General features: G+C 41.5%; 1 protein-coding gene across 2 annotated transcripts in view; it reads right to left on the reverse strand.

The window, feature by feature from the left end:
• The window catches only part of HTT (huntingtin), a 115,731-nt gene that overhangs the window by 50,397 nt on the left and 49,897 nt on the right, over nucleotides 1-15,437 (reverse strand). For both annotated transcript variants that reach the window (XM_081207544.1, XM_081207543.1), the window contains 14 exons: nucleotides 15,101-15,211; nucleotides 13,437-13,514; nucleotides 13,124-13,347; nucleotides 11,969-12,047; nucleotides 11,179-11,340; nucleotides 9,697-9,752; nucleotides 8,761-8,909; nucleotides 8,083-8,219; nucleotides 7,099-7,215; nucleotides 5,090-5,212; nucleotides 4,528-4,766; nucleotides 4,098-4,240; nucleotides 2,279-2,486; nucleotides 215-356 (listed from right to left, as the gene is read on the reverse strand). In XM_081207544.1, the coding sequence (XP_081063670.1) occupies nucleotides 215-356; nucleotides 2,279-2,486; nucleotides 4,098-4,240; nucleotides 4,528-4,766; nucleotides 5,090-5,212; nucleotides 7,099-7,215; nucleotides 8,083-8,219; nucleotides 8,761-8,909; nucleotides 9,697-9,752; nucleotides 11,179-11,340; nucleotides 11,969-12,047; nucleotides 13,124-13,347; nucleotides 13,437-13,514; nucleotides 15,101-15,211 (1,968 nt within the window). The remainder of the gene's footprint in view (nucleotides 1-214; nucleotides 357-2,278; nucleotides 2,487-4,097; nucleotides 4,241-4,527; nucleotides 4,767-5,089; nucleotides 5,213-7,098; nucleotides 7,216-8,082; nucleotides 8,220-8,760; nucleotides 8,910-9,696; nucleotides 9,753-11,178; nucleotides 11,341-11,968; nucleotides 12,048-13,123; nucleotides 13,348-13,436; nucleotides 13,515-15,100; nucleotides 15,212-15,437) is intronic.

The raw sequence follows: 15,437 nt of genomic DNA on the forward strand, positions 1-15,437 counted from the left end.
GGACCTTAACAGCATAAGGCAAACAGGTCTCTGCCCAGAAGACTTTTCAATCACAATTACATGTGAATAGGATAATAATAGTAAGTAAATAATCACCATGACTGACTAGTTTACACACAAAATGTTCACAGACAAGGGTAAAATACACAAAATAAAAAGTAGGTCATTGCCATAGGAGGGGCAGCAGCATTATTTTGAATAATTCAAAACTTACCACATAATCACAAAAAAGGATGAGTGCCCCTCTTCGGACTATCTCTCGATTACACATACCAAGTTTGGATTCAGAATCTGCTTCAATGTCATCTCCATGTTTCTCAGGCCTAAACAATTTTGTAGCGGAAAGACTGTGCCTTCTGCGGGGGGCGAGGGAAAGGGAGAGAGAGGGGGTTAATATTTTTACTCCTAAATGGAGACTTTGATTTCCAGAAAACAACACTGTCAAACTTTCTTCCAGTTTGAACCCTTCGTTATGCAGTTAATTTATCATTTTCTTCTAAAGCCGTGAGGTGGACAAGTCTTCTATTATCTAAGCCCCTCTGTACAAGGTGAGAGGAAGAGAAGGGCGCTGGCGGAGCTTTCCTAAATCCTCTTTTAGCAAACTGAGGAGGGTGGTGGCAGCGGGAGTCACCAGACAAACATCTTCACTGACCCCCCCCCCACCTCCCAGACAAGAACCCAAGAGAAAGGGCTAACAAGTAAAACGGAATAATATAGTGGTGCCCCGCAAGACGAACGCCTCGCAAGATGGAAAACCCGCTAGACGAAAGGGTTTTCCGTTTTGGAGGCGCTTCGCAAAACGAATTTCCCTATGGGCTTCCTTCGCAAGACGAAAGCCCATAGGGAAATCTCCCGGACAGCGGGGAAGCGCAGCGCTTCTTCCTCACTGTCCTCGGACCTCCTCCGAAGGCTGGCGGTGGGGCGGAAAGCCCTTCTCCCCGCGCCAGCCTTCGGAAGGCTCCTCCGAAGGCTGGCGGTGGGGCGGAAAGGCCTTCTCCCCGCGCCAGCCTTCGGAAGGCTCCTCCGAAGGCTGGCGGTGGGGCGGAAAGGCCTTCTCCCCGCGCCAGCCTTCGGAAGGCTCCTCCGAAGGCTGGCGGTGGGGCGGAAAGGCCTTCTCCCCGCGCCAGCCTTCGGAAGGCTCCTCCGAAGGCTGGCGGTGGGGAGAAAAGCCCTTCTCCCCGCGCCAGCCTTCGGAAGGCTCCTCCGAAGGCTGGCGGTGGGGCGGAAAGCCCTTCTCCCCACGCCAGCCTTTGGATGGCTGTCCTGAAGACTTGCGGTGGGGTGGGAGGAGGGTTTTCCTTCCCACCGCCAACATTCAGAATGCTGTTCTGAATGGTGGCGGTGGGGAGGAAAAACCCTCCTCCCACGCAAGCCCCGGGAACAGAGGAGAAGCGCTGCGCCCCTTCCCCTCTGTTCCCGTACCTGTTCTGAAGGCTTGTGGTGGGGAGAAAAGCCCTTCTCCGCACCGCCAGCCTGGCAAGCGGTTTCCCTAGGAACGCATTAATTGATTTTCAATGCATTCCTATGGGAAACCGTGCTTCGCAAGACGAAAAACTCGCAAGAAGAAAAAACTTGCGGAACGAATTAATTTCGTCTTGCGAGGCACCACTGTAGGAGGAACAGGGAAAAACAAAATGGCAGACAGGCAACAGCAACAAGAAAAATGCACACAGATTAACAAGCAAGATCCCTTTAAAAATAAATAAATTACATACTACAAGACACCCAGATAAGGACAAACAGGCAATAAAGAGTAGAGGAAGAGAGACACACAGAGGGTGGAGCACCACTTCGAAGCAGGCAAAATCAGAAATTGAAGTTGCATGCTGCTTGTAGTTGTGGGCAGGACCATAGGTAACTAGTCACCCTTTTCTGTACTCTCTGACACCTTCCTGTCTTCCTCTCCACCCAGAGGGCCAAGGGATAACAGATCTATCTTCCTAGAGGTACAGTGATTACTAGCAGAGGTCTTCTGAAATTAGGCCAGGGGCAAGTGAAATCATACTATGGGCTGAAGCATAGCTGTCAATGGTTCCCATTTTTAAAGGGAAATTCCCTTATTCCGAACAGGATTCCTCGCAAGAAAAGGGAAAAGTTGATAGCTATGGGATGAAGGTAGCCAACCCCTATTAAGGACTCTGCTTGAATGAACTATGGACAATTTGTATTTATTAAATTTATGTACCACCCTTCATCTGAGGATCACAGGGCCGTTTACAATATAAACACACAAAAATGCTTAACAAGATAATTCTACCACTACGAAAAATAGTCTTACTTTGGAGTCTGATGAACTTCTGACCACCAGCTACAGTTAGTATAATTAACAAGCAGTAAGATTTGACACCACAGGAGGACTAAAGAAGGATGTGTAGGTATCATGGACTGAACGAGATCATTTAAGCTTTTAAGGGTGTAGAAATCACCATCTGACTCATCTCCTGTAAAGAGCTTAGTGGCTGCAGCTGTGATTCTTCTGAACATTCCTAAAACAGTGAAAATGGTTTTTAAAAACCCAAACAAAATCAGAAATAGCACATTATAACAGAGATCCATTTGACAACTCATGGTTTAGGCCACTAAAATATTTAATTCTTATCAATCTTAATTTTAAATATTTCTTAATTAATTAAGTTTCTAAGTATCATGCTTCCAGAAAAAAACCTTTAAAAAGTACTCCTAGGATCTTTTTTTGACTGATTTTTAGCAGTGCATTTCACTGAAATTAGTCATACCCTATCCTGGCGAAATGCAAAGCTCTCCAAATATCAATGAGTATTTTCTTCAAAACATGATCAGTGGAAAACAACGAGGTCCAGATACAGATACAAGACTACCCTTTCTTAAGGGACATGGCTGCATAATTGTGTGCCCCCCCCAAATCCTTCTGGCATAAACCTCTCCAAGGAGAACTCAGAGGGTATGGGGCTATCTGTTTAGCCCATTTTAGTGTTGACTAAGTTCTAAAATCTTCCTGGAGTTTTAACTGTGTACTGACAAATGTATTTTATTTTTTTTACTGACTGACGATCGAATAAAATGATTGATTGATTGATTGAGAACTCAGAGATTACCTTAAACTGAAACCTTCCTCAGCTGTGATACACACACTGCAGTTAGGCTTGAAAGAAGGCCCTTACTGGTACGAACAGAAATCTGTTTTGAAGTCCAGCTGTGGGGCATGCACAACAGGGTTGTTGCATATCAGAGGGCCCATTGGGTGCACCAATCTATGGGTTGCAGAGTCCCCCCACCCCAACAGCGCTAGTTCATTTCATAGAATAACAGAATAAGAGTTGGGGGGGGGGGTCGTCTAGTCCAACTTCCTGAAATGCAGGAATATTTTTCTCCTACGTGGGGCTTGAACTCAGGACCCTGAGATTAAGAGTCTCATGTTCTACCAACTAAGCTCTCTCTCTCTCTCTCTCTCTCTCTCTCTCTCTCTCTCAATTTGACAGGTTTTGAACTCTAATTTTCTCAGGGGAACTACATTAATCAAACAGTACCATTTAAAAAACAAGTTTTTTTAATTCAGGTACAACGGAAACAGAACTGCTCAATGGGATTCATTCCAAAATACAGTGGTACCTCCGGTTGTGAACAGGATCCATTCCAGAGGTCCAGCTGGATCCCTGGGTTTTTGCAACCTGAGGATCACTGTTCTGCGCATGCGTGCGGTGGTAGACCGCTTCTGCGCATGCGCGTGGGACAAAACCCGGTCAAATACTTCCGGGTTTGCCGCTTTCGCAACCTGAAGTTTACGTTACCTAAAGGTAACGTAACCCGAGGTGCTACTGTAAATCCAAAGTAAAGCCATTACAGTAGTACCTCTGGTTACAAATGCTTCAGGTTACAGACTCCGCTAACCCAGAAATAGTGCTTCAGGTTAAGAACTTTGCTTCAGGATGAGAACAGAAATCATGCTCTGGCGGCACAGCGGCAGCGGGAGGCCCCATTAGCTAAAATGGTGCTTCAGGTTAACAGTTTCAGGTTAAGTATAGACCTCCGGAACGAATTAAGTACTTAACCCAAGGTACCACTGTATTTTAATGGCTGACACAATAATGTAAGACAACACATTATCTGAAGAGCAATACCTGATTTGAAGGTATGAATTAAGCACATAAGCAATGTGCCCAACTCTTGGCAATAGAATGTGTGCTGCTGTTCATTCATATCCACGTTCAAGTGTTTGGTAGTGATATCTTCCAGGAGGATCCCCACTAACTGCAACAAGAACCTAGGGAGAGGGAGTTTTACAAAGCATCATGTAATTCCCCAAGTAAAGAACAAAATAGGGTTAAGATCTGTTTGTCAACACAGCCCTGGAGGGGGAAAAGAATCCCATAAGTGCACACACAAATGTATGGACTCAATAAATAAATAACTTATATTTGCCCGTAGTAAGATTTCATTGTTGGGTTAATATAAAATTCTAGGATGTCTCAGGTCTCCTTTTCTAATAAATACACACTTTATCCCAGTATGTATTATAAGGAAATTGTACAACAACAAAAAATGACTAACCTAGAAAATGTCTCTTCAGGCAGATATTTATCTTGCTCTTCCAGAGTTTGTTCGTGAGTTGAGGTAAGAATGGTTTCACCATTTCGTAGTCTGTTAATTGTTTTGCATGAGATTAAATATGGTGAGAAGGAGAGCTCTTGAATACGAGAAAGAACAATGTCTTCTGTCGACTGTGAAATCAAAACGCGAAGAATGGCAAGAATGCCAGATATCCATAATTGCACAGTGCTCACGGAGGCCTACCAATGAGAGAAAAACCCCAAAAGGAGGAAAGCGATGAAGGAAGAAGACAACACCAGGGCCTGCCCAAATTGAACTGCCTCCCTTCCCCTCCAAGGGCCAACTTTACATTATTTTTATTTATTTTAGTATTTTTAAATTGTAAACTGCCTTGGCAGAAAGGTGGTATATAAATGCAACCAATCAACAAATTGTACGTAAAGTTGAAAATACTGATGGGGGCAGGAGTGTATGATTCCCCCTTCCATTTTTTTTTTACCAGATTGCTTTAGCTTTCTGTGATTTTCCACTCACATCTTGCCAAGGAAAAAATGATGCTTACCAATGTACCGGGAGTCACAAACATGCTCCTTAAAAGCATGTCCACTGGTCGGAGAGCTGATGGTGCCAGTATTTCAAATAAAGTGTTCAATACCCCCAGAGCTTCGTGAGAATCTATGTGCATCTATTTAAAAAAACAAACATAAATCCCATTTTTGTCATCACCAACATTATTATGTTTAATTGTTTTTAATTATTGTTTTCTCCATTTTTAGCTTTTTCTAATAATAATAATGTCAAAAAATCTACAAAATCAGTTAAATAACAATAATAAAAATAAATAAATGCTGAACTCATTATTAATTTCTGAGAGCAACCTAATCAGACAGAATTCTAATGCTTAGTCTTTCTAACACAAATCTCAGCATGGCATTAAAGCATACCATGAATGCACACTTTTTCACAAAGAAATATTAAGAGCTGGGAGCATTTACCTGACTTTATGAAGTTACTGATTTACATTTGCCACATACAGGCAGCAACCATTTGGCAAACGTCCCAAGTGATGCACGAATGCTGACATGTGGGCCCCTTTTGGTGGAATGGGCTTATGCGGGACCGCTGACACAAACAATGACCCGGAACACAACCCCCGAGTAAAGGGGGAGTTCCCTGTATTTAAACATTTCACGCATTTGGAATTTTGAAGCCTTGTGGGTTTCTTGTAAACAATATTCAGAGTAGACTCACTGAAATCAGTGAACTTAAAGAGTTAGACATGACACTGATTTCAATGGGATTGCTCTGAGTTTGAATTAGTTGGATAACACCCCCTATATACCTAAAAGTCCTGTATGCCCTGGCTCTTGCTCAAAACACGACAACAGGAGCTCCTACTTGAAAGTAAGGAAGATATATGTATTGAAGTACAGACTCGGTGACAAGGCTAGAGTAGCCTCAAACTTCTGACTAGGTAATGGGAAGTGGTGACACTCACCAGGCTAGAAGCCGCCGTCAAAGTTCAAGGAGTTCAAGATCAAAGCAAGAAAAGTTCAAAAGCATAAGGAAGCTTTGCTCAATGAGTTCTCAGTCACCAGCAAAGCTTTTAAAGGCATGGCAGGGCAAGCTTATGCACAAGCCTCCCACGGCTTATTGGAATGCCAAACTTGCAGTCATGTGCTGTGTTGGAGAGTGTGAGTCTGCTCCCACATGTGGAGCCACAGCTGCATCTTGAGCAACAAGCCTGCGCCCTCCCCATCTGACCCCAGGGGGACACCCATCACAGGAGGGATTGGGTGGCTGGAACTGCCACTTCCCCATCAAAAGCTGCCAGATTGCCAGCCCACAAATGGGCACAAGCCTGATATCAACAAAGACAATACATAAAAACCAGCAGAGAGATATTTCATGATCCCAGGCTTATTTATTTATTTGAACTTAATCTATTAATTGACCTTGAGGTGGCTATCCTGGAACAAAGGAACTTCCAAAGGAGACTGCAGTAAAAACTGCTGGATTTTAATTCATCATAAGAAATTTGTTAGTCTTTAAGATGCTACATGTTTGCCTGTTGTTTTAGTTGTAGCACACTTAACAAGCCTACTAGAAATTGAAACACCACATATTGCAAACAAACAGTGGAACTGTTAGGATATTTCCGTTCCACCTTAAAAGGGAGCAGGATGTTTGTGTCACAGCCTGCGTATTTCCTGTTCACAGGATGTTTATGTTTGCTATTGCTTTCGTTTCTCTCTCTGTCGAAGACACTGATGCAGACAGTCATGTCTTTCTTTGTTCTGATCAACGCTGAATAAAAGCTTGTAAATAATGTTCTCCTGAGTGCGACTTCTGGCTGTGCATTATCTGCTGATAAGAGTGTGCATGAGCCCTGGAATGTGGCAAGGTATTTTCAGGAAACTTGTGTCGCTAATCGCTCATACTGCGTGACTATGGGAGATCAATGGATCGTCCGGCAGCTGGCTTGGGGGCCATGATGGACTTTATCTCCCTGGCAGTATCCGAACAGGAACATATAAACATATATTAGTTTAGGTAACTGATGGTTTTAACCTGCTGTTTTGCCAACATTGGGAGAATGATGTCTGCTATCTGTCGGGATAATCTTTTCCATTTGTCTTCATTCTCTCTGTGACACTGCTGCAATACTAGGATGAACATCTCCAGCACCTGAAGAAAAATAAAAATCTCAGAACATGCCACATTCCTTTATATCATTAGAAAACTATTCCTTTCAGTTCTCTTTGCCTGCTTGTCTGACAGAAATGTTCTAGTATTTCCCATATTCTTTTCTCCCCAAAATGCAACATAAATTTCTTCAGGTCATTACACAGAGTGTTTCTGTGTCAGCCTCAGCCAACACATAGCAAAAAGAGAGAGAAATAGAAAGGGAGAACCCAACCCCTGGCTGCATTTTTCATAGTGGTCCCCATGTTTCCTATAGTGCATTGTAATGTACAAGGCAGCTCCCACTTGTGTGCACTCAAGACACACATGGTGCCAATCAACCAATAAACAAAAATGCAAATAAGTAACAAAAATATAAACAAACCTAAAAATATAAATATATATAAACAAAAGTAAACAAATATATAAACAAATAAACAAAATATAAAATAAACAAACAAATAAACAAAATTATAAACAAACAATAAAATAAAATACAAAACGAACACTCCTCAAGCATTCAGTGACTGACTATAATTAATTAATGCTATTTTAATACTGATCCTCTTTCAGTAGTTTGCATTAAATATGAAATATTATGATATTTTATTCAAATTGTTTTTTATTGATGTTATTGATTCTTAAGTTACCTTGAAACCCTTACGAGCAAGAGGCAGATAAAAATATTTCAAACGAAGAAGAAAAAATATAGAAACGTATTAGAATTTTTTCCCTACAGAAAAAACATACAAGGTGCTGGAAGACTGTCACAGAAAGGAACATAACATGGAATTCAAGACCTTCAACCCAAACTATTCTAAACAAAAATGGACATACTAATTAGCCGACAAGCATGCCCACACAATTTACCTGATGGTACTGGATAAGCCTCAACAACATTGAGACGACCACTTCTTTTTGCGTCTCCAGTTCTTTCCCAGCATCAGCTTTGTTTGCTCCTCTTAATATAAACAGATCGTGAACAATGGGCTGCAGAGCAGGTATTGCTACAAAAAAGTTACAATATCAATTTTAAATTAAAATGTAACAGAACTAAAACATGTAAACTCTTAACTATAGACGTTCTGCTGTCAAACCTTAGGACTAATGTATCTTTAATGTGTGTGTTTTTATGACACTTGTATTTTAAGGCAGGAGTAAGGGGAAGGATTCAGAAGCCAAGCCTTTTATCTCTGCTTAGTGCAAGAAACAAACGTTTACGGTTAAGAAGATCTAGCTCTTGTAAATAAAGAATAACCACACACGCAGATGGCAAAGAACCTAGCTAACACAGTTACAGTGACAAAAATATTCCTCCCAACAGAAGAGTATTTCTTTAACAGGTCAACAACTGGTAGTGAAAAGTTTCTTGCATAAAGTCCCTTATTAAAAGGAGGAAGAGGCAGGATGTAAAGAAAGCACATAAACTCTCCTGCAATTTTTTATAATGATTGGAATAATTCTCAAATCCAGTGCCACAAAACCCTTACAACTTTTTAGCACTTGATATACAGAACATTAGTTTTGCAACTTTACTCTTTTTATTACCATGTGTAACAGCTTTCCTTCCACTGGCCATTATCCCATCACACAGCTGAATAATTTTAGGAATTCCAATTATCTGTTTGGAGTGGTAGCGCTCATAAGACAACAATACCAGGAAGAAAAAGATACTAGGAATAATTGCTTCTGATTCCCTAGAGAGAGAAAAAGGAAGAGAAATATTTTAAGAGACTTCTGAAACTTCCAGAAGAAGGGACCACTCCGTTTTGAGGGCTCAAACAGCTGAGAACTAGATTCAGCTAATGACAAAAGAATCTTAAGCCTAATAACTCTATAATTTAAATATTCCTAAATGCAGAGCAGTGAGAGAAGATCATCCCCGTGATCTAATTTCTTTCTTGGTTGTGGGAGAATGACATCCCATTTTAAAAAATGAAAAAGACAACCACTGTTTTTGTGTCCTTTTGATGTCATTTCTCTCTCCCATTGCATGATCTCAGCCAATTATGGATCATACATTGCGATGACATAATGATGCAACATAACCAGATCTGATGACATATCAGCACCACTGAAAGCAAATTAAGTGGTATTACCCTTACTTGGATAGGGAGGGGATCTGCGCCAATGCTCCCCCCATTTAGTGACACAACTGCTATGGTGCAGAAAGGGGGGGAGGTCTGGGCAATAGTAATAATAATAATAATTTATTATTTATACCCCGCCAATCTGGCTGGGTTTCCCCAGCCACTCTGGGCGGCTTCCAACAGAACATTAAAATACAATAACCTATTAAACATTAAAAGCTTCCCTAAACAGGGCTGCCTTCAGGTGTCTTCTAACAGGGATGTAATTCCCCATCTACCCTCAATTGCCACGAGGAAGCAATTTTTGGAAAAATGAAAATCATTTAAAAATTGGACCTGCATTCAAATTTTTATACATATAATTCCACAGGCCTGTATGAGACTTGATTTATACCTGAACTGTCCCACTTCAATGTATTCAAACTGCTTTAGCACAAATCCAATGAAAACCTGCAAACAAACAAAAAAATCTGCAATAATCCATGCCCCACCAAAAGTTTAACAAGACAAAACACTTAATGTGCATTGGGATTAAACACCTGATCAGGCTTTTTAAAACAACCACTTGCTGTTCATATTACTCCACATAATGTACATATTATTGCACAAATGCAATTTACATGGGGCTCGTTCCTAGCACAAGTGGCAGTGGTTGCACATTTTTTGGATGAGTGCAAAATGGTCACCGCCTGTATGTTAGAAAGAAAATGAACAATTCTTGTAGCGACCAATATTCCAGTTGCCAAATGTGTTTCTAAATTTACTATAAAGTTCCCTTTTCCTGCCAATGCCGTGGTCAGTTTCTCTGCACATTATCATGGTATGAAGACAGGGTCACTTCTGACACCACTTAGGGGAAGAAGCTTCCTGGTTTCCTAGTCCAGAATTGGGAATGAAACAGTTTCCTCCATTAGAAGTATAAATGGCCAGGAGTGAGGGTGGGAAGGGAGAATGTAACCACAACCAATGAAAACCTGAGAAAACTAAGAACGAGCAATTGAAGTGGTAGGAACACAGCACCCCTATTTGACCCTGCCTACTCCTTCCACACAGGGACGCGGGTGGCGCTGTGAGTAAAAGCCTCAGCGCCTAGGACTTGCTGATCGAAAGGTTGGCGGTTCGAATCCCCGCGGCGGGGTGCACTCCCGTCGCTCGGTCCCAGCGCCTGCCAACCTAGCAGTTCGAAAGCACGTCAAAGTGCAAGTAGATAAATAGGGACCGCTTACTAGCGGGAAGGTAAACGGCGTTTCCGTGTGCTGTGCTGGCTCGCCAGATGCAGCTTGTCACGCTGGCCACGTGACCCGGAAGTGTCTTCGGACAGCGCTGGCTCCAGGCCTATAGAGTGAGATGAGCGCACAACCCTAGAGTCTGGCATGACTGGCCCGTACGGGCAGGGGTACCTTTACCTTTACCTTTTACTCCTTCCACACATGTGTCTATGATAACAGAGCAGCCAAAACACTTTTCGGGGAAGGAGACGGCCCTCTGGAGTAAGTAGGAAGGCAAATATTTCCCTCACTATTCCAGGAGTACACAGGCCATTTTCTACATCCTGCAGGATCCTGAATTCAATGAATATTGAGTAAAAGCTTCTACCATATTTAATATATACAGTATATCCAATAGCACAATCCGCAGCAATGCTTTATTTCAAAGAAGGTGAAGTGGCAGTCAGCCAAACCAAGAACGAGAGTAAATTATTAGGTTTCAGAAAATAAGGACATGATTTTTTTCTTTAACACAAATCACATCTTCTCCACTGAAGTCATAAGTCAAGCTTATTAGTCTATAATCATACATTATGTCAATTTGAGTAGGAACACAAATGGCCACTCCTCTTTAATCAATTCCACGTAAGTGAAACTGAAGGACTTACCTGATCGGAGTCTAGAAGACAATAGTTAACCCGTAGCTGAACCAGTTGTGCAAGAAGATCCAAAACTTGCCTCTGCAGCTGTACAGATGTTGTTGTGGTATACTGTTTTAATGCTTTGATGACAAGGGGCTCAAACAAACGAATGTGATTATGAATAATATTCTACGAAAAAGGGGAAATGCAGGAATTAAATTGGATTCCAGTGTGAAAATATTGCATTTAATTGTCAACCTAAAGTGACAAAAGGTTTCCTGTCATGATCACGGGCCCAGTTCCAATAATTCCAATAAATCTGTTTTGTGAAAAGCTGGCACAGGGTTTAGAAACGCTTAGGTCAAACTAGAATGGAAAATGTCAACCTCATTTCTTTATAGGCAAGTCTTCCATGATTTTTTAATAAAGCAGGGACTGCTGTGGTTTACAGGCTTGCAATGCAAAATATTTCCCCCTCAATTGAGCTCTAATAATGAAAGTGAGCCCTGCTTGGGCTGGGGGTAGGGAGGTAAAGTATTCTGTGTCTGTGGCAAAGGAAACCGCAGGAAAAAAAGGTTTATCTCCTCTGATCTACATGCCTCTGTATTAGTGAATGGGGCAGACCTGCATTTAAAGAGAAAGGTCTGCTGCTGTCACAGAAAATTTCTGTCTTTATACTTGCATTTATGTAACTAATTCTGTTCCTTTCAGCTAAAACATGATAAAAATCCATGTAACAGTGACAACAACAAAAATCAATACCATAATGAATAAAATGCAACAAGCAACAGTTTTAGAAATGTATTTCTGCTCGTACCTTGTCAGCACGATTCTTCACTGCACTTGACATGCCAGCTTTTAGTTGGGTAGAAACTTTTTGCAATATATCAAACCACCTATAGAAAACAAATATTAATACTTATTATTAGTGCACATTTGTTTTAGAATATCTATATTGTTGCAGAGAGTAGTGGAAGCCACCCTGTGCTCTTTGGAGGAAGGTCAGTATATTATTATTAATAATAATAATAAACTGATCTAATTTCAAGAGGGCCTGTGGTTAGGCTGGAGTGGTTTATACTGCAACACAAGAGGAGCACCACAAGTGCAGTAAATACACAAATAATTTAACAGGTGACCTGCTTGGGCTCAGCTTCTGAATCCTTCCTCCTGCTCCTGGCCTTAAAATATCAGCTTTATTTATGGGTATCATAAAAAAATGAATTTCTGTTTTCAGAGGGCTCCAGCTGATGTGGTCTAATTAGAACTTTATGAACCCATGGAAAGAAGAGTAGAGACTGCGTCCTCAGAAACTTGGCAGCGCAGCGCATGTGTGAGCTTCCTTGCATGCCCCCATGCTGGCTAATGTGAATGGCTTTAACTTCCTGGGCTGCAAGACTTCTGAACTTAAGATAGGCAAGCCCAAGAGGCCTGGTGGTTTAGGCCACAGTGCCACTGACGTCCCTTACATGGCAGTAAGTCTTACTTCTGAGTAGATAACTACAAGATTGTACTGTAACAGTCATCCTATTCACAATTATCTGGGAGTGAGCTCCACTGAACACAGGGGCACTTATTTTTTAGTACGCATGCATAGGACTGCAGTAAAATGTGTATTATATCCTGCTTCTCTTCGTCTATGCATTACAAGGTGTGTGTGTGTGTGTAGATAGATAGATATACAGTCATACCTCGGGTTGAAGTAGCTTCGGGATGAATATTTTTGGGTTGCGCTCCGCTGTGACCCGGAAGTAACGGAGTACATTACTTCTGGGTTTCACCACTTGCGCATGCACAGACACTCAAAATGACGTCACACGCATGCACGGAAGTAGCGAAACTAAAGTCGCATATTAAGTTTACTTCAGGATGCGAACGGGGCTCCGGAACGGATCCCATTCGTATCCAGAGGTACCATTGTAATGTAAATAAAGGAATACTATTGAAATAAAAGGATAAAAGTTACTCTTACCCAGAAGTATCATGTTCTTGTTCAGCCTGCATCATATTCCTTAAGCTTGCGTCAGCAAGTGCCTGTGTAAAATGTGTGTAAGGAGCCATGAAGCAATAATGATAAAGACCGGGCCTCAAGTTTGAAGAGCCTAGGCGCTGGGCTTTGCCTTGGGATCTGCTAGGATTTGAAGACAAGCAATCGTATTGTGATGCCAAGTTGGTGCCAAACAATGTCTTTAGCAACTAGGGGGAAATGGGAAAAGAAGTCTGAAATTAGGCAAATTCAGACAAGGTTAAGAATGTTGAAAGAAAACAATTTTTTTTCTTTTTACCTGTTGCACACATACAGTTGCCATCATTGATTCTCTGCTGAAACAGGATTTCAGATAACCCAAAATTTCTTCAACATACTATAAACAGAGAAATTTCAAAAAGTTGCAGTTTAGCCAGACTTTATTTATAAAGATACTGCTACACACACACACATTTCACATGATGGGAGGAGCTTGTTATTGTCACATCAATTTTATTATATTGAACTATTAAATTAAGGAACAGAAGGGGAACAGAAAACAAAGAAGAAATATTGTTATCAATGATAATACTGACATAGCTCCCGGAGCATTTCTTTACATGGGCTTTTATAAAGTAATTGTAATTCTGTAATGTTACCTCAGCAAGTAGATCAGTGAAAACACTTGTAAATAGTCCTTCAAAATTGTGTATTTTAAACATTTCATTGTGATGGCATATACTGAGTGAAGCATACCTAAAATCTAAGGATATCTGTAAGGATCCAGAATTGGCCTCCACAGTCACTAAGGACTCACTGTTAAAACCGTGTTTATGGAAGACAATCTTACTCGGCTACGAGTGATCGCCAAAGAAGAGATGGATCAATGGTGTGACTAGATATAAAGCAGGGAACCTTTTGGGCCAACAGGCCAGATTGTCATCTGTCCCCACCCCTGCAGGCCAGCTTACCTGTCCATTAGCCACCCAGCTATCTCACTCAGCTGTCAAAATCCCTTGCACAAAGCACAAAGCACTGAGTGTAGGGCTGGCAAAGGTGCTTTCTGCAGGGACTGACAGCATCATCAGGTTCCCAATGGGGAAATTCCAGTCTCACAGCCCATTCAGGACGGTTAAATGCAACATCCATCAGATGATGAGCATTGACTTCAACTCTGCTTTCTGCGGGGACTGGCTGTGCAATCGAGTTCCCCATCTGTGTCTCTACTTGCCCCACAACAGATACCACACACGGGCCAAATTGTGAGTCATGGCTAGTTAAATTTGGGCCCCGGGCCAGAGATTCTCTACTCCTGGTATAAAAGCAGCTTCCTTTGTTCCTATGATTCAGAAATGGAAAGCAGTGCTATTTTTCATTTGCACCGCTGCTCTAATAGCACCTCCTCCAACTGCTCTGGAGAATGCTAAGGAACCTCTCCAGAGTTTCAAGGATGGCTTATCATGCAACACACAAGGGCTGTGCCTGGAAACAGGGGACACATTGATCCCCAAATAGAATAGGCAGATCCAACAACGAGCAAATCGTAGCTTTGTTTACGTATACTTAAGTTCAACTGACATCATTGTGGTGTACATGTGCACACAAACACACTCCTAGATTCTGTCAAAAATCATGGCCCATTGAAGTACCTGAGAAGCTTTGCATGTACACTGAGACTTCTGACTCATTTCATTCTTATAAGAGTCTGATAGGCTGCTTGTTAAGCCACTTTTGGGGATTTGAAAGTAGAAAGAAATGTAAAAAAATCTTGGCATGGACGGAAGGGGTTGAAGGGGTTCTCAGGATAGGAGTCCAAATCTTTAAAGCCAACTTCAGGTACCAACCAATAGGGGCAGGAATTATTTAACAAAATACACCATCACATCCAGTCTGAGGATAACTTGTAAAATGATTAAGACTTGTTTCTCTAGTTGATGTAGTGACACAGTCATTAAAAAGCATTACAAGTAATTATTAACCCACTTTTCCAACATCTTGAAGAGTGGCAAGCTCTAAAATCTGAGAGAGGACATCCAAAGCAGACCGCAGAAATCCACCAAACTTTTCGTTGCTGTTCTGGAGATCCAGTGTAACCTTATCCACCGATACAAAATAATAATAAAAATAAATTAAGACCATAATAACAATTTAGCGAGCTTGTAAAACTCTGCAACCAGTTATCTGATAATACACCCCATCAAACTACTTATCAACAGACTACTAATAGGCAGGTATAGGATTGCTATCAAAAACAGAACCTACTACAAAAAAAAATAAGGAACTGAAGCATTTCCAAGCAGAAAGAAGGAGGAGTGGGAAA

This window comes from Podarcis bocagei (assembly GCF_964188305.1).
Source record: "Podarcis bocagei genome assembly, chromosome: 9".
Lineage (NCBI taxonomy): Eukaryota > Metazoa > Chordata > Lepidosauria > Squamata > Lacertidae > Podarcis > Podarcis bocagei.